Raw genomic sequence first — 22333 nt, forward strand, 5'->3', positions numbered from 1 at the left:
GTGATATTGTAAGCACGCTCACAGAGAATTCCTCTTGTCGGTACTCCGAACAAAATCATAAAACGCATTCAAAAAAGATATTACGCGGAGCAAGCAGAACACTTCTTCCCATTGCTGCCGTTGTATAGAAAATCAATTGTACTTCATTGAAGAAAATAAAGTGTAGAAGGTTTTTATTTGACTGGGCTGGAACTTCGCTGGGATACTGCCCCTCGCGAGGGTCGGACCGGGGTGGGGGTGGGGGGGCTGCGGTAAAGGGATTGCTGCCGCAAGCGCCGGCATTTGCGCCGCTCGGCAATTTCAGTGTGCCGGGAGCATCGCGCCGGTGTACGCCGCTCGCGGTATCGACCCGCTTTCAATATTTGTTTTACGCTGAACCCTTGGCGCCCCGTAGTGAGCCCGCCGGAGAAAGCTGGCGCGAAGAGCGAGCGCACAGAGCTGTCCCGGTGGCGGTGAGGGAAGGGATGACTGCGTGAGCTAAGTGTGATTGATGGTTTTTCTTTTTGCGATTTGACTTTATTTGGAGTGAGTAGTGTACAGGGAATGTTTTCTGTTGCGATTTTCTTGTTGTTGCAGGAAGGCCCCTCTTAGGGCGCTACGAAGCCGGCTCTTTAGCTCCAGATATTCAGTTGCTCACCCGGCCTAGAGTCCTGAGAGAACACTTCCCTTCGTGTTCCCCTCCACTGTCAGGGCACAGCTGCTGAATGTTTTGGCAGCCGACCCAAACCATTTCCCGGCACTAAATTTATCCACCGCCCGACAATAACAGTTCAAAAAACCGTCAACCTAATTTCCAGCCCAGTGACTCGGTTTAACTGTAGCAGTAATGTGGTTGATTTTCTTCTCTGTGTTAATCAGATAGCGAGAGCAGCAGTGGCAGTGGAATCTCTGGCCTATCTTGCAATAGTTGAAAGTAGTCTTGTGAAAAAGTGGTATCACACTGCTGCTGCCATACAGGTCCTACTGCAACACCCACTGTACACAATAAGGTGCCTATGGTATTACACAATAAGGCAACACACCGCTTTAAAAAAATGAGCTTTTAATTGACTGTACTTGTCTCTCTCTAGAGCTGAGGAAACTCTGCTGTGCTGATAATTCTGATGAGATTGAGATGTCTGCAGCAAGTAACGGTAAGTTGTATACAGGTACCTCACATGGAGGTGCCAAACACCTCCATATTTGCTGGGAAAAACGGGCTTTTCTTTGATATTGTCACACTCTGACCAAGAACTATGCCTGAATAGACCTGTAACATATTTCAGGTATAGCTGTTGAAATTACACTGCCACATTTGTATTAAATTCTTTTTCACCGCCATTAACAGTCATTAACCTAGAAGAACAAGGGCAGCAGGCGCGTGGGAACACCACCGCCTCCAAGTTCCCCTCCAAGTTACACACACCACCCTGATTTGGAAATATATCGGCTGTTCCTTCAGCGGCGCTGGGTCAAAATCCTGGGACTCCCTCCCTAACAGCACTGTGGGAGCACTTTCACCGCACGGGACTGCAGCGGTTCAAGAAGGCGGCTCACACCACCTTCTCAATTAGGGATGGGCAATAAATGTCGGCCTTGCCAGTGACGCCCACATCCCAGAACGATTAGAAGAAAAAAATCCCTTTATTTTAAATGGTTTAATATTTCGTTTAAAATTACGAGCCAAGGAATTTCAAATGAAAGTTTGTACACAGCACTATTCCAAGGACATTGTTTTCACTTTATTCGTGTGCCCTGTTGTGAAATGTATTTTCCTTTCCTGCTTTCGGTTCCCTCAACCCTGTGTGACGTGACGTTCCCCTCGTGGTGTCCCGATCCCTGCCAGTGCTGCTGTTGAGATGGCTGCTAGGAGTTGTACCTTTTTTGGACTGGGTGGGCAGTGACACACACACATACACACACACACAAGACACACGCAGTCTGTGGCTCCTCTGTCCATGTTGGAAAGTGTCACTGATGGCATGGCTAATACTCTCCTTGCGGGGAATAGCTACCGTTTGTGTCTTAAGATGAATGTGCAGAAAAGGAGCGAGGAAAAGCTACTTTTGAAGAAGTACTTTTCGACTCGATGGCTTAATGGGTGAAGATACTGTCTTGTGTAGCAGACCAGAAGGTCGACGTTAAGTTCCTGGTCTGTGTTAGGTGACCTCAGCTGGTTGGTGCCGATACAATTGGCCTGAGCACCCTGGCCTAGTTCTCACTCTTGGATTGCTATCAAGTGACCCTGGAAAGTGTGTGTGAGGATGAGGACTGCACCAGGCTTGGCTGTGATGCACCTGTGGGCAAATAGCCCAATGACACCCAGGGCTAGAAATTCGGTTGGAGGGTTCGTAAGGCGCTAATGTCAGGCGGTGGCTAAATTTAGTGCCGGAAAATGGTTAGCGACGGCAGCCACAAAATTCAGTGGTTGCGTCCTGACAGTGGAGCGGAACACTAAGGGAAGCGTTCCACACTTCTCTTGGTGCACTAGGCCGGGTGAGAATATCCCGTGCTAAAGAGCCGGCTTCGTAGCACCCTAAGCGAGACCTCCCTGCAAATAAAAGAATCGGAACAAAAAACATTCCCGATACATTACTCACCCCAAATAAAGTTAAATCGCAAAAATTATTTTTATCAATCACACTTAACCTCATGCAGTCATTCCTTCCCTTAGCACCTCAGGACAGCGCTGCACGGCAACTTTCTCTGGCGAGGCGCTACGGGTACAGGGCAAACCAAATTTTCCACCCGTGTCGATACGGGGAGCGTTGCACACCAGAGCTACGCTCCCAGGCGATACTCCTTAGCGTACTCCCCTGGTACCGGCACGCTGAATTTGACAACCGGTGCTAATGCCGGCGCTCGCGGCTGCAAATTCTTTAGCGGAGGGGCGCTATCCAACTGAATTTCCCCCCCGCCCAGTGTTTACGCCCATTCGCATGTGGGTGAGGAACATGTGCTGCCATCGCCTGTGGAGCTATACCCCGGCAAGAGTCAATGGCCTAGAAATCTGCCTCGGGCGCTGGGGCGAAATGATATTCAGCTGCAGTGCAGTCAGTGGAACTGAATTATTAGGCACTGTGTGTAGTGGACGGACGATCCAATACCACCTGTTTTGCACCAGCGCCTGTGACAAATTTCCCGGTCAGTGCCTTCAGGAGTTGGTTGTGGGGGAGAGGCACATTACCCCAGACAACACTCAGTAGGGACTTGAAAAGTACAGCAAAACCTCGACATGTCCAGTCTCTGAGACTGCACCATTTCGATCTTATAATTCCTAAGTAAGTGTTCAGTATTCCCAAGTGTTTTGTATATCCGCAAAACAAAAGCTTTAATTGAATATATTGAAGGTGGAGACAGACAGATTTTTGAAAAATAAGGGAGTCAAGGGTTATGGGGAGCAGGCGGGGAAGTGGAGCTGAGGTCGATGATCAGCCATAATCTTATTGAATGGCAGAGCAGGCTCGAGGGGCCAAATGACCGACTCCTGCTCCTATTTCTTATGTTCTTAAATAAAATCTCATGCCCCATAAACAATCTGCAGCCCTACTTGTCTAGATCGCCCCATCTCAAACTCTCAAATATAAAGAAGAAAAACAAAGAAAGTTACTTTGCAAAGAAGGCATAAAACTGGGCATACACATTTACAGAGCAAATCTCTATCTGTACCTTATCTGAAACTTCTCAGTTCCAAAGAATAAATCCCTTATAAGAACATAAGAATTAGGAGCAGGAGTAGGCCATTCGGCCCCTCGAGCCTGCTCCGCCATTCAATAAGATCATGGTTGATCTTCTGCCTCAACTCCACTTTCCTGCCCGATCCCCATATCCCTTGATTCCCGTAATATCCAAAAATCTATTGATCTCGGTCTTGAATATACTCAACGACTGAGCCTCCACAGCCCTCTGGAGCAGAGAATTCCAAAGATTCACCACCCTCTGAGAGAAGAAATTTCTCCTCATCTCAGTCCTAAATGGCTGACCCATTATCCTGAGACTGTGACCCCTGGTTCTAGACTCCCCAGCCCGGGGGAAACATCCTCCCTGCATCTACCCTGTCAACCCCTGTAAGAATTTTGGCTGTTTCAATTAGATCACCTCTCATTCTTCTAAACTCTAGAGAACATAGGCCCAGTCTGCTCAATCTCTCCTCATAGGACAATTTATTTTTTATATTTTCACCTGCTTGTTTATTTCCTTTTGATAAAGAGTGAGTATTGTTACCTCAATTCTTCAGTGCAAAAATTAAATTCATCATATGAGGTGAACACTTCATCTGTGCGCTAGGGCTACATGAAATTGTCAGTTTGTTTTTTATTAACACGGTTACGCTCTTGTGCCCATCTTAGATGCCTGCCACAAGGAGGCGGGGGGAGGCTAATTGCTCAAGGAGAGGGCAAATAGAACCGCCAAGGTTTTCTAAAACTTTGGGGGTCCAGGTCAGGTCCTAGGACTCAATCCAGAGGTAATATCGGGCGTCCCACGCCTGTTTTTCGACCCCCGCCCGAGCCCAATTTCACCCCCATCCACTCCCATTTCAGTTTCTTTTTTATTTCTAACCTTCCAATTTTCCTCCACGTTTGTTGTGGGGGGGAAGAGCTTGCTTTCTGTGTCGTGCCATCCCAAACGGAGCTGTTTCCGATCAGGAGCACAGCCCCGCGGGGAGTGCTACGTGTGAACCTGTGCGCTGCTTGTATCCACGCGCAGCGGGGCCTTCGGGGCGGCAAGAGCGCAGCACTATTTCCGCCGTACAGAATTGTTTAAGAAAGAGCGTAGGGCAAATAAAAGTGCCTTGTCACGAAAGATCTTTAAATATTCAGGTATCGAGAGGAACGTGAAGATGGGCGCCGACATCGCAGCTCCCGGCGGGAAGGACAACCTCCTGAAGCTGAAGAAGAAGAAAGAGGTGCTATGTGAGAATTCCCCTGCCGCCATCGAGGGTCAGAATGGAGACAGCACGGACGGCATGGGCTCAGATGTGGAACGGAAGGGCCAGCCAAGCTTTGCACTGAAGAAAAAGATAGCTGTGCTGGACAAGAAACAGGCCAAGACTTGTCCCGATGGAGGCTGCGTGGGCAAACCAGGAAAAGTCAGCAGTAAGAGCAATGAAGAGAAGGTTAAACGCAAAACCAAGTGCGTCGGAGGCACGGCTAAAACGAATAAGGTGTGGTTCTGGAATAAGCCACCTGCATTTCTGGCTAGATTAAAAAAACATGTCGAGATGAATACAGATACTTCCTTAACACATCCTGAATTAAGAATGTCAGGGTTTAAGTTAGAAAATTAACATAATCCTAGCCTGTGGGACGTTTAGTTAAAGGAAATGCCAAAACCTCTGATGGGCAAAGTAAAAAAAAAAAAGGTATCAAACCTACTCTGGAGGGGTGGGGGAAGTGAGAAGACCTTGCAGTCTCGGCATGTGAGTGTTTAATGAGTTCATATCCTGCTCTCTTAACGGAGCTAGGAATCTGTTTGCACTACAGTTAGGAGAGGAATTTCATACAAATGAGTTTGTCACTAATTGTGCGCAACTCAGTCTCAGGTGTAGTGGCTTCGAGGCCAGCGTGGGTAATCCCAGATTGCATCCATTTAGGGTTGCCCACTCGGGTTGGACGTATTCCGAGAGGTTTCATCACACGACCTCCTGCCCCCACGCTCCCGTTACTGGTCGCCCGACATGTCCTTCCTCGCGGCGTGCTGCTTTCCCAGCGCCAGTTGGAAAGCAAACAAGACTGTCACTCAGTTGGATGATTCTTGACTGTCAGTCAAAGAACCTTTATTCACACCTTCCGATATATGCCCCTATGATTTCTCTCTCTCAGGTTGTTCGCAGCAGTGTTCAGGACAGTAATCGTTAATTCCTGGTGACTCCAAGGCAATGTTGTAGGGTTGGCAACCGATTTCACATGTTTAAGTGTAAGAAAGGAAGACTAGATTTGGTGTCATGCAGAAAGGCCGAGATTGATATAATAAATGTGGGGGAAGAAATTCGGGGTGCAAACGACTTCTCTCCCGGGCGCGGCACCACTAACGACTCCCGTGGGCATTTAGTGGTGGCGGTAACCGCTAGCGGCCCGCTCTGCTGCTCTGGCGATGACGGCGTCATCACTGTGCACAGCGACCCATTTTTTTTCCCTGGAGTGAAAATTCAGTAGCGCCTCCCCCCAGAAGTTATGCCAGCGACAGCTTCAGATGGCGCTTGGCTGTAGGCCGCTCGCGGGGCGAAATTTAACGGGGAGGTGGGAAATTGGAAGAAAAAAAATGGCCGCCTCACAGTCTTCTTCATGGCGGCTCGCGGGGTCCGTGCCATGATCTTGCAGCCTGACACCCCACTTGTGATGCCGGGCTGATGCCACGGCACCCTGCTCCCCGATAGCCCAGGTAGGGTCCCGTTTCTCCCCCGCAGAGTTGGCAGCTTGGCCCTTCCCCTTTAATGACAGAGATTTCGGGGCCGAAATTGGCCACCGCTGGAAACAGGGCACCCTGTTTCTAGTGTTTTTACCGCTGTGGTTCTTGAGGTGGCCTCTTGAGCGAAATTCCGCTCTTTGGCTTTTTATTTTCGGGTGGTCGGAAAGTCGCTCACATTGGGGTCGGGTATGTGGCACTGAGCATGCTAGAGGGGCGGAAGTTTGCGGGGGCGGGGGGGGTGGCGCGGGGGGTGGTGTGTCCGCCGCTGTCAGTCATCACAGCATTGCGTCACCACGGCATTCCCCTTCACTGACAGGGGAGAGCCTTTGCGAATTTTAAAGTTCGGTCCACTGGGCCACCAGCTAGGGTTTCGGCCAGGCCAGCAGCCTGTCACCCAAGAGGCCGAACCCGGGGGGGGGGGGGGCATAATTGTCGGCCCAACAAAAAAAAAATGGCGGCAGCGGCAGTGCGTCCTCCCCTTTAATTGGAGCCGCACCGCAATTTCAGAAGGCCACAGCCTGAAAAAAACAGCTTTTGACACTGCCCAACAGGAGCAGAAAATTTTCTCGGGGGGCGGGGGGGGGGGGATCATCGGCAGTGCGCACTCTAATGACGCACTTAGAACGGATCGACAGTAGCGGAGAGGTAGGTGGGGAGCGGGTCACCGCCGGGGTACTGCAGGAGTGGAATTTGGATAATAGCGGCTATTACACGAAAAGCCGCCGATTTCCGGTGATAACAGGCCTTAAGTAAAGTGGCAATTTCGGACCCTTAGTGTGTGAGTGGATGGTGGAAGAGTAGAGACAGGGAGAGAGGATCAAGTCTTCAAAATCCAAGGAGTAAAATCTTTGGAATTACTCAATGCAATAAAGGTGTATGAACACTTAACCTGTTTTATGAAATTCCTTTATCTGCTGTTTTAACGGCCTGTTTAAAACAAGTAGTTAACATCTGTTTAAAAATAGCAGACAGAAGAATTTCATATCTAAGTATTAAACGTTTGTTCACTTACACTGCACGACACAATTTAATGGTCATGATTTCTTGCATAGCAACTGGGTAATAATTACCTGCAAACCTGTGGAATTTTAATCTTTTTGATTCTATTTTTTTTAAACTGTTACCTTCGCTTATCTTTTCAGGAGATTCCAACACTCAGTGACAGTCAGTATGAAAAGCTCTTCCAGTCTGTCATAGACAAGTCTCTGGAGGAATGCATAGGTATTGTACCTAGACGTATGATTAGGATTCTGTTCAGTCTTGCGGCGCACTGTGCTGTGATTGTTAGTCAGCCCTCCCAGTAACAGTTACTCAGTTGGCGGTGGGTAGATTGTGGACAGCATACGCCTGAAATCCTAATTTGCACTGCCAGTAAGTGAGGCATTTTGCCAGCAGCATGACTTGAAAGATGCCGCCACTGCCTGTTTAACGATAGAGGTCTGTTATATGCAGTAGCCACCCAAGCACCGCCAAAGCACGTTGCAGACAAGTATCTGTGACATCTTAGCGTAAGCGTGTATGCTCCAAACCTCAGCTCCCACACCTTGCTGAGCTTTCTGGGGTTGAGAGATTCCCTCATGTCAGCTGTGACTCAGTGGGCAGCACTCTCGCCTCTGAGTCAGAAGGTTGTGGGTTCGAGTCCCACTCCAGGGACTTGAGCACAAAAATCTAGGCCGACACTCCCAGTGCCAGTACTGGGAGTGCTGCACTGTCAGAAGGGCAGTACTGAGGGAGGGGCAGTACTGAGGGAGCGCCGCACTGTCGGAGGGGCCGTACTGAGGGAGCGCCGCACTGTCGGAGGGGCAGTACTGCAGGAGCGCCGCACTGTAGGAGGGGCAGTACTGCGGGAGCGCCGCACTGTCGAAGGGGCAGTACTGAGGGAGCGCCGCACTGTCGGAGGGGCAGTACTGAGGGAGCGCCGCACTGTCGGAGGGGCAGTACTGAGGGTCGCCGCACTGTCGGAGGGGTAGTACTGAGGGAGCGCTGCACTGTCGGAGGTGCCGTCTTTCGAATGAGATGTTAAACCGAGGCCCCGTCTGCTCTCTCAGGTGGATGTAAAAGATCCCACAGCCACTATTTCGAAGAAGAGCAGGGGAGTTATCCCTGGTGTCCTGGGCCAATATTTATCCCTCAACCAACATCACTAAAACAGATGATCTGGTCATTATCACATTGCTGTTTATGGGAGCTTGCTGTGCGCAAATTGGCTGCCGTGTTTCCTACATTACAACAGTGGCTACACTCCAAAAGTACTTAATTGGCTGTAAAGAGCTTTGAGACATCCAGTGGTGGTGAAAGGCGCTATATAAATGCAAGTCTTTCATTAGATTATCAACAGTGGACGCCTGCACCATATGTGCCCATCTTAGGGGCCCACCACAAGGAGGGGGAGAGGGAAGAAAATGCAGCACTGGCTAGTTGCTCGAGGCGAGTGGAAAGAGAACCTCTACTGGATCCCTTTATAACAGTTTTTGAAACCTTTGAGGGTCCAGGGCAGGTCCTAGATCTGAACCCATAGGTAGGTGTCAATTGACATACCAGCCTGCTGGCCGATTCTCAGGCCAGGGCTGAGGAAACACCTTGGCCTGGGAGCCCCCTCATTTGGCTACACCCCTCTGACACAGGCAATCATGTTTGGGGCGGGGCAGAGACTCATCCACAAACAGGGTCCTCCCGTGATGCGTCAGAAGGCCTGCGGAGGTTTGGGCCATTGTCGGCAAAGTTGGGAGTGGTGGTAACTGTTACATTTTAAATACATTTTTAATTCAGGTGAGTTAAACACTATTCAAAGAGACCAGCTAAGATATAACTGATGGATTTTAATACAGATAAAATAAGGTGCGGGAATGTATGTATACAATGAAAGACTGTCCATTAGCATAAATGGAAAGGACTTTGGGTTAATTATTGATCACTTACTGAAAGTTACATGTGAATCTGAAGCTGTTATCAGCAAAGTCTATGAAAATACTGGGCGTATTCCTTGAGCATTTGACAGTAAGTCGAGGCAATTTATTCTAACCAAGTAGAAATAGTTGATGCGGCCGCATTTGGAACACTGTGTGCTATCTTGGGAAGCCAGTCTTTAACACAGTACATGTGGAACAGGCTCCCGGTAATAGCATTGGAGGCCAAGCTTGTGATGGCTTTTTGTTAGAGCATTCCTAAACTAATTGTACGGATCTGCTGTCTCCCCGTAGCCCTGTACTTCCTTTGCCTCAAATATTGATCCAGTTTTCCTTTAAAAGATGCTGTGATCTCTGCGCCCCCCCCCCCCCATGCTGGGTGACAAAGTATTCCAGGCACCAACAACCTTTTGAGTCAGGAAATTTCTCCAAATTTTTCCTACACTACAACAGTGACTACACTCCAAAAGTACTTCATTGGCTATAAAGCGTTTTGAGACATCCGGTGGTTGTGAAAGGTGCTATATAAATCCAAGTCTGTCTTTCTTTCTAATCACACTTCTCACTCTCTTAGAGCGCGATTGAATAGTGCATATGTGAGGACAAATAAACCTTGCATCATTTTTGCTTCATTTATCTTCAGGAGATTAAATGAATAGAATGGAATCTAAGATAGGGGAATTGTAGAACATAGGAATAGGAGGAAGCCATTCAGTCCCTCGAGCCTGTTCCGCCATACAATTAGAATATAAGAAATAGAAGCAGGAGTAAGCCATTTGGCCTCTCGAGCCTGCTCCACCATTCAATAAGATCATGGCTGATCTGATCATGGACTCAGCTCCACTTCCCTGCCCGCTCCCCATAACCCTTTACTCCCTGTCGCTCAAAAAATGTCTGTTCTGCATCTTAACTCCATCTACCTGCCTCAGTTCAGCAACCCTTAATACCCATGCCTGACAAAAGTCTGTCAATCTCAGTTTAGAAATGGTCAGTTGACCGCCCCCCCCCCCCCCACAGCAGCGACAGCTTTGTGATGCCGCCCATAGTCAAATATGGGCTCTTGGGCGAGGTCCCGGAAGCAGGGCAGCAGGAGCCCAAGGCGCCCCGCCGAGAGTCAGCGCCTTCAGGGGGAGGAGGCAATTGAAATGGCGGGGAGGCAGTGAGCAGGAAGCTCGAACCGTGGTGATGTTATAGGAACAGGAGGAGGCCATTCAGCCCCTCGAGTCTGTTCCACCGTACAATTAGATCATAGCTGATCTGTATCCTAACCCCATCCAACCCACCTTGGTTCCGTAACCCTTAATACCCTTGCCCAAAAAAAGCCTATCAATCTTAGCTTTGAAATTTTTAATTGACTTCCAGCGTCAACTTTTTGGGGAAGAGAGTTCCAGATTCCCACTGCCCTTTGTGTGAAGAAGTGCTTCCTGACATCATCCCTGAACGGCCTGGCTCTAATTTCAAGGTTAATGCCCCCTTGTTCTGAACTCCCCCCACCAGAGGAAATAGTTTCTCTCTACCCTATCAAATCCTTTAATCATCTTAAACACCTCGATTAGATCATCACTTAATCTTCTATACTCGAGGGAAAACAAGCTTAGTCTGTGCGACTTGTCCCTTGTAATTTAACCCTTTTAGCACCAGGTATCATTTTGGTGAATCTGCGCTGCAGCCCCCTCCAAGGCCGATATATCCTTCCTTCTTGAGGAGGGAGCTTGATATGATTTTCCTTATTCCATACTTTTTTTTTCCAAAAAAGTATTTTCAAAAAAGTTCTCCCCGCCTAAAAATGCTGAGTCATGCTGGGGTTTGGTTTTCACAGGTGCGGCAGCCCTGCAGTACCTCAACCAAGCAACCGTTCTTTGTGTATGATCCCAGACAATGAGTGTCGGCAGGTAGCTCAACTGAGGGGCAGTACATCTCAGAGGAAACGTGTCCCTGTAGTTACAGTCACTGAATAGCGATCAGGATTGGAAATCGAGGCTACGTTTTCCCTCCCTAACCCAGAGGTCCGGAGGCTAATTGTAGCATCTCTATACGGCCCTGTCAGGGACCAGCTAATTTAGCACAGATAGCGGTAAAGGTATCATAGAAACATAGAAAATAGGTGCAGGGGTAGGCTATTCGGCCCTTTCGAGCCTGCGCCACCATTCAATAAGATCATGGCTGATCATGCATTTCAGTACCCCATTCCTGCTTTCTCTCCATACCCCTTGATCCCTTTAGCCGTGAGGGCCACATCTAACTTCCTTTTGAATATATCTAACGAACTGGCCCCAACAACTTTCTGTGGTAGAGAATTCCACATGACCACAACTCTCTGAGTGAAGAAGTTTCTCCTCATCTCGGTCTTAAATGGCTCACCCCTTATCCTTAGACTGTGACCTCTGGTTCTGGACTTCCCCAACATCGGGAGCATTCTTCATGCATCTAACCTGTCCAATCGTGTCAGAATTTTATATGTTTCTATGAGATCCCCTCTCATTCTTCTAAATTCCATTGAATACAAGCCTAGTCGATCCAGTATCATAGTGGTTATATAAGAACAGAAGAAATAGAAGCAGGAGTAGGCCATACGGCCCCTCGAGCCTGCTCCGCCATTTAATACGATCATGGCTGATCCGATCATGGATTCGGGTCCACTTCCCCAACTGCTCCCCATAACCCCTTATCGGTTAAGAAACTGTCTATCACAGTCTTAAATCTACTCAATGACCCAGCTTCCACAGCTCTGAGGCAGCGAATTCCACAAATTTACAACTCTCTGAGAGAAGAAATTCCTCCTCATCTCAGTTTTAAATGGGCGGCCCTTATTCTAAGATCGTGCCCTCTAGTTCTAGTCTCCCCTATCAGTGGAAACATCCTCTCTGCATCCACCTTGTCAAGCCCCCTCATAATCTTATGTCACTGGACTAGTAATCCAGAAGGCCTAGACTAATGATCCGGAGACAAGAGTTCAAATCCCACCACGGCAGCTGGGGAATTTAAATTTAATTAAATAAATCTGGAATATAAAATCTGCTATCAGTAATGGTGACCACGAAACTGCTGGATTGTCGTAAAGCCCCATCTGGTTCACCTTTAGGGAAGGAAATCTGACGCCCTTACCCGGTCTGGCCTACGTGTGACTCCAGACCCACAGCAATGTGGTTGACTCTTAACTGCCCTCTGAAATGGCCTCAGTTGTCAAGAAGGTAACTTACCACCACCTTCTCAAGGGCAATTAGGGATATGTAATGTATTTGCTTCATGGGTTCTTTGCTTAAGAATTCATAGCAACACATAGCTATTAAGAACTAGTTGGTTTATTAGCAAAAGGTTTAACAATCGCACTACACATCACCAGTTCATCCACCAGGCTCACAACCACCTGCCTCATCGTGGATTCCCTGAACCCAACTGGCCGGGGTTTCATTGAGTCTTGTGACCATCATGTGATTGGCTAAGCCCCTCCCAACTCAACAGCTCTACAACTATTTTGGTAAAACTATAATTCAAGTGTCCCTTTATTAAAGGGGCACTAAAACCGACAAAGTAAACAAATTAAACTTTTGACAGTAAACAAATCAAATTAATATTTGGTTGCCGGGGGTGATGATGCACTTCAGTCCCTCCGGTGCCCACCTCTCGCGGATGGCCGCGAGCATGTTCCATCTCCAGAGACACCCTGGCTCGAACGTAACCATGGAAGAGAGGCAGGCAGTCGGGCTAAATAACTCCCTCAACCGCCCGCTGCCTGAACCAGTTAATAGCCACCTTGGCCAGGCCCAGGAGCAGCTCAATGAGGGAGGCTTTCCGCTCAATAACTATTTTGTTGAAAAGCCTACTGCACCTGGTATCCCCAGGTAGTCTCCCATCCAAGTACTAACCAGGTCATGACTCTGTTTAGCTTCTGAGATCCGACGAGATCAGGCGTTTTCAAACTAGTGGGGCCATAGCCAAATATTTCTGCCCAGTTTCGAACCGTGACTTTACGTGTTTTAAGGCGAACGAGATAACCACTACACTAAGGAAACACTGCCAAATATTAGCCAGGACAGCTGCTCTACTTCAAATAGAGCCATGGGATCCTTTATGTCCGCCTTGGTTTACTGTCTCAGCAGAAAGACGGCATCTCTGACAGAGTGTCAGCCTGGATTTTGTGCTCAAGTCTCTGGAGTGGGACTCGAACCCACAACCTTCTGATTCAGAGGCAAGGGTGCTGTCAGCCGTGGCTCAGTGGGCAGCACCCTCACCTCTGAATCAAAAAGGTTGTAGGTTTGAGTCCCACTCACCCACACAAACCTCTGAGCATACTCACAGGTGCATACATTACAGGATGGGCCTAACTGCTGGCCTTGCCCACATCCCATGAATGAATAAAACAAATAAGGGCCCAAACCTAGGGGCCTTCTAGGTCTGCATCACTCCGTACTTCCATTCTTTTGTAATAATTGCTGGAAATGCTTTCGAGAGGTCATCAACCTGTAAACGTTAACTCTGTTTCTCTCTCCACAGATGTTGCCTGACCTGCTGAGTATTTCCAGCATTTTCTGTTTATATTTCAGGTTTCCAGCATCCGCAGTATTTTGCTGTTTTTCCCATTCTTTTATCCTTCGCTACAGTACTTACTGGGTTAAAAAAGGAACAGTTCACTCACATCCCATACTTGTGTCTGGCTCAGTGCGCGCTCCTATACAGGTGCAGTTGAATCGCTGCTAGTACAAAGAAGGTTATCTGTGTCTCATTCCAATACAGTGTTAGATTGAGATTTGAGATCTAGATTTGAATATAGGGAGTATGATTAAGAAGTTTGCAGATGACACTAAAATTGGCTGTGTGGTTGATAATGAAGAGGAAAGTCATGGACTGCAAGGGATATCAATCTACTGGTCAGGAGGGCAGAACAGTGGCAAATGGAGTTTAATTCAGAGAAGTGTGAGGTAATGCACTTGGGGAGGGCTAATAAGGAACGGGTATACACATTAAATGGTAGACCACTTAGAAGTGTAGATGAACAAAGAGACCTTGGAGTGCTTGTCCACAGAGCCCTGAAAATAGCAGGCCAGGTGGATAAGGTGGTTAAGAAAACATACGGAATGCTTGCCTTTATTGGCCGAGGCATAGAATATAAAAGCAGGGAGGTTATGCTTAAATTGTATAATACACTGGTTAGGCCACAGTTGGAATACTGCGTTCAGTTCTGGTTGGCGTATTATAGGAAGGACGTGATTGCACTGGAGAGGGTGCAGAGGAAATTCACGAGGATGCTGCCTGGAATGGAGAATCTTTGCTATGAGGACTGATTGGATAGGCTGGGTTTGTTCTCCTTGGAACAGAGGAGGCTGAGGGGAGACCTCATTGAGGTGTATACAATTTTGAGGGGCCTGGATATAGTGGATAACAAGGGCCTATTTCCCTTGGTGGAAGGGTCAATTACGAGGTGGCATAGGTTTACGGGTGGAAGGTTTAGAGAGGATTTGAGGGGAAGCTTCTTCACGCAGAAGGTTGTGGGGGTCTGGAACTCACTGCCTGGAAAGATGGTAGAGGCAGAAACCCTCACCACGTTTAAAAGGTGCTTAGATAGGCACTTGAAGCGCCGTAACCTGCAGGGTTACGGACCTAGAGCTGGTAAGTGGGATTAGACTGGATAACCTCTTGTTGGCTGGTGCAGATACGATGGTAAGTACTTCAGAGAATCTAATACGGCCAGAGTGGTCTCCTGGACTAGTGTCGATTGCCTGGATGGGTCGGAGAGGAATTTTCCCAGATTTTTTTTCTCTAATTGGCCTGGGTTTTTATCTGTTGTTTTGCCTCAACCAGGAGATCACATGGCTCCAGGTGGGATGGTGTGTAAAATGTTGCGATACGTGGGGTATCGCAGTTGTGTAGGACGCTCTTTACCTGTCCGCCATTGTTCATAGGTTTGTATGTAACCTTCAGGACTGCTGACCGAGGGCCGTGTGGCTCTTTGTTGGCCGGCGCAGACACGATGGGCCGAAATGGCCTCCTTCTGCGCTGTAAATTTCTATGTTTCTATATCCTAGAGTTACTACCCCATTTCCCTTTGGGGACCAGTGCATGCAGACATTTCACACAGTTACCTCTGGTTATTTACTTACTTCAAGAAATGAAATTCCTCCTTCAATGAAAGAAAGACTTACATTTATATCGCACCTTTCATGACCACCGGACATTTCAGGCGCTTTACAGCCAATGAAGTACTTTTGGAGTGTAGTCACTGTTGTAATGTGGCAGCCAATTTGTGCACAGCAAGCTCCCACAAACAGCAATGTGATAATGAGCCAGATAAATTGTTTTTGTTATGTTGATTGAGGGATAAATATTGGCCCCAGGACACCGGGATAACTCCCCTGGCTCTTCTTCCAAATAGTGGCCGTGGCATCTTTTACGTTCACCTGAGAGGGCAGACGGGGCCTCGGTTTAACATCTCATCCGAAATACGGCACCTCCAATAGTATAGCACTCCCTGAGCCCTGCACTAGAGTGTCAGCCTAGATTTATGTGCTCAAGTCCCTGGAGTGAGATTTCAACCCACAACCTTCTGACTCAGTGGCAAGTGTGCTACCCACTGAGCCAAAGAGAATGCGTGTTTATCTTGATCATTAGCAATCCACCGACAAAATTGCATTCTCAGTAGCCACACATTTCAAAGCTGCACGTTCCAGTGATTCTGTTAGCACGTTAATGATGGAGGAAAAGCAGGCATTCTTCTGTTTTTTGTTTAAAGGGGAATCTTAAGCCTCAAATCCACTAGGGAGAGCCTACCACTGCAGAATGTAAACAGTGTTTGGAAGAAGTGGACTCAGTGAGCCAATAGACCGTTTCTCATTTCAGCTTTTATTATGTTATTAGGTTGTCAGTGTTGGTTACTATAAGCGTACAGTAAACCATGGTGCAAAATACACGAGTGCTTATCCATATTTGTACCGTAGTCTCCATTTTATACAGCGTCCTCCCATCTCCACTGCACAGTTCTCTCGGACCATATACTGCACCTGTACTTTGCAGAATAAGACTGGAAATACACAGCAGGCAGATATTTCAAAAGAGAAAGGACATGATTCTGAGGTGCTTGACAGGGTAGATGCAGAGAGGATCTTTCCCCTCGTGGGGGAATTTAGAACTGGGGGACATAGTTTCAGAATGACGAGTCGCACATTTAAGACGCAGATGAGAAGGAATTTCTTCTCTCAGAGGGTCGTGAATCTTTGGAATTCTCTTCCCCAGAGAGCTGTGGAGGTTGAGTCATTGAATATATTTAAGGTAGAGATAGACAGATTTTTGAACGATAGGGGAGTCAAGGGTTATGGGGAGCAGGCAGGGAAACATAGAAAATAGGTGCAGGAGTAGGCCATTTGGCCCTTCGAGCCTGCACCCCCATTCAGTATGATCATGGCTGATCCCAAGATCAGATCAGCCATGATCTTATTGAATGGCGGAGCAGGCTCGAGGGACCGAATGGCCGACCTCTTGCTCCTATTTCTTATGTAAGTTAACATTTCAAAATAAACAAGGTCCTTTTAGGGTTGAGGCAGTTCAAAGATGGAAAAAAAAGGGATGTCGGAGATGAGGTGAATCCTGAAGTGGTTCAGACTGGGGATGAGTGATAATAATAATGGATAAAAGAAACGTTTTAGGTAAATTATTTGGATGAAAAGAAGATAAATCACTGAGGCCCAATAGGCTACATTCAAGGCTCCTGAGGGAGGAAATTGCCGAAGATATAAAAGTTATATTTCAGAGCTCTATTGAGTGCGGATGTGTGCTGGAGGACTGGGGAATGGCCAATGAAATACCAATTTTTTAAAAGGGAGACAGTGCTATTCTGCACAATTATAGAGCTCAGTTAGTTTAATATCTGTGTCAGCCTGGGCTCAGCTGGTCGCATTCCTGCCTCCGAGTCAGAAGGTTATAGGTTCATGTTTCACTCCAGAGACTGGAGCACATATTCCAGACTGACAGTTCAGTGCAATACTGAAGAATATAACATAAGAATTAGGAGCAGGAGCAGGCCATTCGGCCCCTTGAGCCTGCTCCACCTTTCAATGAGAACATGGCTGATCTTCTACCTCAACTCCACTTTCCCGCCCGATCTCCATAATACCTTCATATCCAAAAATCTATCGATCTCGATGTCTTGAATATACTCAACGACTGAGCCTCCACAGCCCTCTGGGGTAGGGAATTCCAAAGATTCACCATCCTCTGATTGAAGAAGTTTCTCCTCATCTCAGTCCTAAATGGCTGACCCCTTATTCTGAGACAGTGACCCCTGGTTCTAGACTCCCCAGCCCGGGGGAAACATCCTCCCTGCATCTACCCTGTCAAGCTCTGTAAGAATTTTGTATGTTTCAATGAGATCACCCCTCATTCTTCTAAACTCTAGAGAATACAGGCCTAGTCTACTCAATCTCTCCTCATAGGACAACCCCCCAATTCCAGGAATCAGTCTGGTGAACCTTCGTTGCACTCCCTCAATGGCAAGTATATCCTTTCTTAGGTAAGGAGACCAAAACTACACAATACTCCAGGTGTGGTCTCACCAGGGCCCTGTATAATTGCAGTGAAAGAGCTGAAGCTGCTATCTATCAGATGAGGCATTAAGCCGAGGCCTGCCCTCTCAGATGGACATCAAGGATCCAGTGGCACTATCTGAAGAATAATGGCACTATCCTGGCCAATATTTATCCCTCAACTAAAACCACTAGGGGAAGGGGCACCAGTAAATGGGGGGATAGGGGAGGGGCACAAATAAATGGGGGATTGGGGAAGGGAACCAGTAAATGGAGGATAGGGGAGAGGCACCAGTAAATGGGGAGAGGGGGATAGGGGAGGGGCACCAGTAAATGGGGAATAGGGGAACCAGCCCACACTGCGATATGTGTGCGCACTAGGTCCGTGCAGCATTGCAGGTCTCCAGACGTCCTGGTTAATCCTTGCCACTGGATAAAGGCCTAGCTCTGTCAAGCCCATGTGGAACTGTCACGCCACGTTAATAAAAAACCACGCACAGGCATCTTCCACCCGCTCAATTGGAGTTCAGGACTGGAACATCGGGTCCTTCATTGAAACATCTGTGAACTCTTGTGGAAGCAAGTCATCCTCGTTCGAGGGACCGCCCATGATGAACACCACTAAAAAAAACTCCAGATCATCTGGTTATTTATCACATTGCTATTTGTAGGAGCTTGCTGTGCACCAACTGGCTGCTGCGTTTCCGACATTACAACAGTGACGACAATTCAAAATATTTAATTGTCCGTGAAGTGCTTTGGGATATTACGAGGTCGTGAAAGGCGCTATTTAAATGCAAGTAATTTCTTTCTCATCTGCGGCAGGGGAAAATTTTAGAGTCTCTAATTAGGGATGAAATTACCACGTATCCAGATAAAGAAAAAGTAGTTGGATGTAGCCAGCATGGATTTTAAAAGGGACAGTCGTGCTTGACAAATCTTATCCACACGTTAAAAAAAATCCACGCACAGGCATCTTCCAACCCTTTAATTGGAGTTCAGGACTGGAATAGCGGGTCCTTCATTGAAACATCTGTGAACTGTTGTGGAAGCAAGTCATCCTCGTTCGAGGGACTGTCTATGATGAGGGTGGGTAAACGGACTGGTTGGGCCTGTTTATGTGTTGGAATTTCTGCGTATGTATTTCTTTGTTGACGATGGAAGATTGGAACCAAGTCAGTCTTCTGTAGCAGTGTTGGGAATTCCATACCTGAGCTAGGCAGCATATGACAAGCGGTGTTCCCCAGGGATCTTTTTAAAATTCATTCATGGGATGAGGGTCGTTGGCAAGGCCAGCATTTATTGCCGATCCCTAATTGCCGTCGAGAAGGTGGTGGTGGTGGTGAGTCGCCTTCTTGAACCATGCTTATTATAGTTTTTCGTTACAGTTTGATACAGCTGAATGGCTTTCGAAGCGAGTTCAGAGGGCAATTAAGAGTCAACCACATTGCTGTGGGTCTGTGAAGAAGACAAATGGCATATTGGCCTTCATAGCGAGAGGATTTATTATAGGAGCAGGGAGGTCTTACTACAGTTGTACAGGGCCTTGGTGAGGCCACACCTTGAATATTGTGTACAGTTTTGGTCTCCTAATCTGAGGAAGGACATTCTTGCTATTGAGGGAGTACAGCTAAGGTTCACCAGACTGATTCCCGGGATGACAGGACTGACATATGAAGAAAGACTGGATCAACTAGGCTTATATTCACTGGAATTTAGAAGAATGAGAGGGGATCTCATAGAAACATATAAAATTCTGACGGGACTGGACAGGTTAGATGCAGGAAGACTGTTCCCGATGTTGGGGAAGTCCAGAACCAGGGGTCACAATCTAAGGATAAGGGGTAGGCCATTTAGGACCGAGAGGAGGAGAAACTTCTTCACTCAGAGAGTTGTGAACCTGTGGAATTCTCTACCACAGTTGTTGAGGCCAGTTCGTTAGATAGATTCAAAAGGGAGTTAGATGTGGCCCTCATGGCTAAAGGGATTAAGGGGTATGGAGAGAAAGCAGGAATGGAGTACTGAAATGCATGATCAGCCATGATCATATTGAATGGTGGTGCAGACTCGAAGGGCCGAATGGCCTACTCCTGCACCTATTTTCTATGTTTAGACTCACATATAGGCATAACCAAAATGCTACTGTTCCGGGGCCTCAGTTTTTCGCCATGTACTTGGATGAAGGAATAGAGAGTTGTTTATTAAAGTTTGCAGATGACACTGAGTTAGGCACAGTAAATAGTATGGACAGAAATAGGACTTTACAAACGGACATGGATCGAATAAGTGGGGCAGAAGGATTTCAATGTCGGAAAATGTGAGGTCATCCACTTTGGATCTGAGAAAGAGCAAACGTAATATTTTCTTCATTGTGGGAGACTATGAGCTGTGGAGTTACAAAGGGATTTTTACATGTCCTAAGTACACAAATCGCTGAAGGCTCGTGGACAGGTACAAATGTAATCAAAAAGGCAAAATAGTTTAAAGAAAGAAAGACTTGCATTTATATAGCGCCTTTCACGATCACCGATCTTCACAAAGTGTTTTACAGCCAATGAAATACTTTTGAAGTGTAGTCACTGTTGTAATGTGAAACATAGAAAATAAGTGCAGGAGCAGGCCATTCGGCCCTTCAAACCTGCACCACCATTCAATATGATCATGGCTGATCATTTTTGCAACTTTTAGTACTCCATTCCTGCTTTCTCTCCATACCCCTTGATCCTTTTAGCCGTGAGGGCCACATCTAACTCCCTTTTGAATATATCTAACGAACTGGCCTCAACAACTTTCTGTGGTAGAGAGTGCCACAGGTTCACAACTCTCGGAGTGAAGAAGTTTCTCCTCATCTCGGTCCTAAATGGCTTACCCCTTATACTTAGACTGTGACCCCTGGTTCTGGACTTCCCCAACATCGGGAACATTCTTCCCGCATCTAACTTGTCCAATCCCGTCAGAATTTTATATGTTTCTATGAGATCCCCTCTCATTCTTAAGTTATGAGGACAGGTTGCATAAACTTGCTTGTATTCCCGTGAGTTTAGGTTGAGAGGTGATTTGATCAAGGTGTTTAGCATGCTAAAAGGAGTTGATAGGGTAGATACAGAGAAACTAATTCCTCAAGTGGGGGGAGTCCAGAACAAGTGGACATAATCTTAAAATGAGAGCCAGGCTGTTTAGGAGTGAAATCAGGAAGCACTTTTCACTCGAAGGATAGTGGAAACGTGGTATTCTCTTCCCCAAAAAGCTGTGGATGCTGGGTGTGAATTGAAATTTGAATGATCGAAATTGATGGATTTTTGTTAGATAAGGGTATTAAGGGTTATGGAACAAAGGCGGGTAAATAGAGTTAAGATATAGATCAGCCAGGATATAACTGAATGGTGGAACAGGCTGGAAGGGCTGAAAGGTCTCCTCCTGTTGGTATGCAGAACTCCAGGGCACTGTTGATGATTGACCAGACAGCCTGGCTGGCTAATGGGACCTGGAGGTAGACTGGTTGGGAGATATGATTCTTCTCTCTGGATCTGCATATCTCTGCAAGCCAGAACCCGAGGAAGGTTCTGGTTGGACATCCAATGGGAAGCTTAGAAGCACTCTGTGCTTGAAGGCTGCTTGGTTTTAGCTGATCAAGCAGCAAAAGAAAGAAAGACTTGCATTTATATAGCACCTTTCACGACCACCGGATGTCCAAAAGTACAACCAATGAAGTATTTTTTTTTAAGTGCAGTCACTGTAGTAATATAGGAAACAGGCAGCCAATTTGCACACAGCAAGCTCCCACAAACAGCAGTGATAAAGACCAGACCTCGGTTTTAGTGAGCTGGGGCCAATATTTATCCCTCAATCAACATCCACCTTCGAGGGCAGATGGGGCTTTGGTTTAACGACTCATCCAAAAGACGGCACTTCCGATAGGGCAGCACTCCCTCAGTACTGCACTGGCAGTGTCAGCCTAGATTTTTGTTCTCAAGTCCTGTTGCACATCACAGTTGGCTTGACCTTTGCCAGCCTGCACTCATCATCATAGGCGGTCCCGCGAACGAGGATGACTTGCTTCCACAAGAGTTCACAGGTGTTTCAATGAAGGACCCGTGGAAGATGCCTGTGCGTGAATTTTTTTTAACGTGTGGTGACCGTTGCACACCAGCCACCACACGGGCTTGACAGAGCTGGGCCTTTATCCAGTGGCAAGGGTTAACCAGGACGACTGGAGACGTGTTCTGCTGCACAGACCCTCTGTTATAAGATCATAAGCAGTAGGAGCAGGAGTAGGCCATTTGGCCCCTTGAGCCTGCTCCGCCACTCACGGCTGATCTTCTATCTCAACCCCACTCTCCTGCACTGCCTCCATATCCCTCGACCCCCCACTGCCCCCAAATATTCAAAAATCTATCGATCTCTGCTCTGCATCTACTCAACGACTGAGCCTCCAAAGCCCTCTGGGCTAAAGCTCCCTGGATGTATGTAGTTGAATGTGTGTCCCTGTGGGGAAAACAGTCTGTTCAAATCAGGCAGATAGAAACT

General features: G+C 47.3%; 1 protein-coding gene across 2 annotated transcripts in view; it reads left to right on the forward strand.

Moving 5' to 3' along the window:
• Positions 1-22333, forward strand: part of LOC139232661 (zinc finger CW-type PWWP domain protein 1-like) — a 102993-nt gene that overhangs the window by 14018 nt on the left and 66642 nt on the right. For both annotated transcript variants that reach the window (XM_070863121.1, XM_070863120.1), the window contains 3 exons: positions 1071-1133; positions 4800-5143; positions 7530-7608. In XM_070863121.1, coding sequence (XP_070719222.1) covers positions 1071-1133; positions 4800-5143; positions 7530-7608 — 486 coding nt within the window. The remainder of the gene's footprint in view (positions 1-1070; positions 1134-4799; positions 5144-7529; positions 7609-22333) is intronic.

The sequence above is a fragment of the Pristiophorus japonicus genome, chromosome 20 (assembly GCF_044704955.1).
Source record: "Pristiophorus japonicus isolate sPriJap1 chromosome 20, sPriJap1.hap1, whole genome shotgun sequence".
Lineage (NCBI taxonomy): Eukaryota > Metazoa > Chordata > Chondrichthyes > Pristiophoridae > Pristiophorus > Pristiophorus japonicus.